The sequence below is a fragment of the Mytilus edulis genome, chromosome 3, assembly GCF_963676685.1.
Source record: "Mytilus edulis chromosome 3, xbMytEdul2.2, whole genome shotgun sequence".
NCBI classification, from domain to species: Eukaryota; Metazoa; Mollusca; class Bivalvia; order Mytilida; family Mytilidae; genus Mytilus; species Mytilus edulis.
In genome coordinates, this window is record NC_092346.1 from 96,850,587 (window position 1) to 96,853,414 (window position 2,828).

General features: G+C 30.9%; 1 protein-coding gene across 1 annotated transcript in view; it reads left to right on the plus strand.

Moving 5' to 3' along the window:
- LOC139517866 (uncharacterized) overlaps nt 1-1,522 on the plus strand; it is a gene marked incomplete in the record, with an annotated part of 8,161 nt that extends 6,639 nt beyond the window's left edge. Inside the window, 1 exon segment of the mRNA XM_071309336.1 lies at nt 680-1,522. Coding sequence (XP_071165437.1) covers nt 680-1,021 — 342 coding nt within the window.
- Between the last annotated feature and the right edge of the window lie 1,306 nt (nt 1,523-2,828).

The window sequence follows — 2,828 nt, forward strand, 5'->3', positions numbered from 1 at the left end:
TTAAATATTTTTTCACCTTAAGTAGCTTCCAGTTACGAAATTTTCAAGTCTCACATATATTGTTAAGCGATTTGATTTTTTGTATTGGATTGATAAAAGGTCAGTTTATGTCAAAGATGACTTTTCAGGTTGGCTTCACAATGAATGTTCTTTTAAAACCAGACCTAGGATCATTATGGTTATATGGAAATGTTTGACATGTATCAACGATGACCTGCCTTGCTACATAATCAACAACAAAAATATATTTAGAGGTCTTCAACTACAGACAAGTGTCTGCACAATATGCCAATCCCTACCTCTTCAAGCCTGATTCCATTTTTCAAAGCCAATTACAACAACAAAAACTAAATCATTGTCTCCCAGACTAAAGTAGCAATCAGTACATATCCAACGGATTCAGTGTAAAGACGTTATATACAGTCTGAAAACATAATGTGTAATGCTAAATAAGTCAACAGTATCGACAGGATGATGAAGTTTTTATATAGCAAAACATTATGTAGTTATGTTTTGATTTTAAAATATTTTGATATAAGAAATTATAATGGATAGATTATTGCAAACAGTGTTCCAAAATCTGTCTCGAGATAATCTCATAGCAACCAAAAATGTATGACAAAAGACTTTTGCATAATACAGAAAGCAAGTTATAATATTTATTTTTTTTTAATTTCAGACAAATAAAAACGAATCAGAAATGTGGTTTTCAAAAAATAAGAAGATACCTTGTTTTTGGATGGACACTATTTTATATGCATTAAACAAAAATGAAATAGATCTTCTGAATATTGATGTAAGCGGCAAGGAGATGGACATTTTAAGATCGGTCGCACATGAAAAGTTTTTTATACGGGTAATAACTGTGGAGTTTGCCATAGATATATTACCTGAATTGCAGAGCATATTTAGCTACATGGATAAAAGAGGTTATGTTGCTATTCATCAATATGTTAACCAAGGAATACAGAAAACAGATGTGATGTTTGTGAACAAGCGTGCAATGAATTCTCCAGCATAATTCAAAGTGCTGAGAGCTATAACGGTTAATTAAAATTTGTGAAATGTCTCTTAGCTTTTCACTGACATGCAAAGATATAGCATGTAAACAACGAGATAGAATCAATATATGAATAGATGCATCTTGCATGTAAAGTCTGCTTTTGATCTTAAATATTTATAACAGAAGATTGTGAACTATATTATTTTAACACTTGTAAGTAATGTGTTAGTCCAAATGATTATGACGTCGTCATAGCATTAGTTTAGAATAGCCTTTCAATATCGTAATATTCATCATAATTATTTGACTAGTATTGTGAAAATAATTGTGAATTGGTGGAATCCGTTCCATATAATTGTATGAATTTCAAGATAACCTGTGGTAATATATACGTCACTTTGTGTGGCGTTGATCCATTCGTGTGACGCGAAGTTTGTGCTGTTGTTAATGCATCGGATATGTTTGTTGTTATTCTGCGAGAACATTTAGTAATGTAATATTATATTATTCATGTATGTATTTCTCTGTGTTGAGTGTTCTTGTATTTGTTAGTACTGTACTGTCACGCAGTGTTATCATTTTAGCGCTGTTGTTTTTTTAATATTGCCATATTAGCGGGAGGTTTGGCCACCCCATTAAACCAGGTCCAATCCACCCTTTCTTTTAAATGTCCTGTACCAAGTAAGGAATATTGTGTGTGTTATTAAATAGTCCTTTTGTGTGCATGTTGGTGTTTGTTTTTGCAATTCAGTGTTCTGTTGTTCCGTGTTTTCCAATTATAGTTGATGTGTTTCCCTCGGTTTTAGTTTGTAACCCGGATTAGTTTCTCTAAATCGATTTATGACTTATGAACAACCGTACACTCCATATGATGAAGATAGGACATGTATTTTTTTTCCTTTTATGTCTGTTTGTTTTTGTTCACATATGTGAAAATAATAGAATTTTATGCGTCTATCATACAAGTAAGAGGTTCAGCTAGCTATAAAACAAGATTTTATCCATTATTTTCTACCTAGGAAAATGAATATTCCAAGTCAGGATTGGTGGTTATCCATTCGTTTGATATGTTTGAGGTTTCAATTTGGACATTCGATATGGGACTTTACGTTTTGAATATTCTTCGTAGTTTGGTGTTTATGTTATTTTACTTTTTAGTATTAAGAACATTTGGTTCCGAAATTTGACGTATCAAGCAACCGTATAACAGAAAATTCTTGACAGGTAACATAAACGACTTTTGAATTCAATAATATGCAAATGTAGCTGGAATTCAAGATGCATATTTAAGGGCATACGATACAGTTACAGTGGAGGTAATGACGTTGCTAACGTAAATTGTTATTTTCGCGACGTCAAACTATGACCTATCGGGAAAAGATTCAGTTTTCTACTGATTTTTATCATTCAAACTTATTTAAATTGAAAACGAGTTCATGAACCCGTCTTTTTTAAAATGCCATTTGGTTTGATTACGTTAGAAGATTATGTGTGCCAATTTTCATGAACACGTAAATAGTGCAATTTATTTTAATTTGATAAATATACAACAAAAAATAAATTAAATGTTCTTTTCTACATTCATGACCATTTGATAAATATGAGTTATTTCTGAATAAAAATGTATTAACTTTTAGGATACTTATAAAATACAGAAATTACAGATTATTTAACAAAAAAACAATTTGTGTTTATCTTTTAAAACAAAAAAGTTATGTCTTTCTTTCGAAAAGGAAAATACGGCCACAAATCCGAATTTTGAGCAAATATACAAAATGTCGACCTCATTTTACTCAAAAAGTAGCACATGAAGGTATATTTTTTA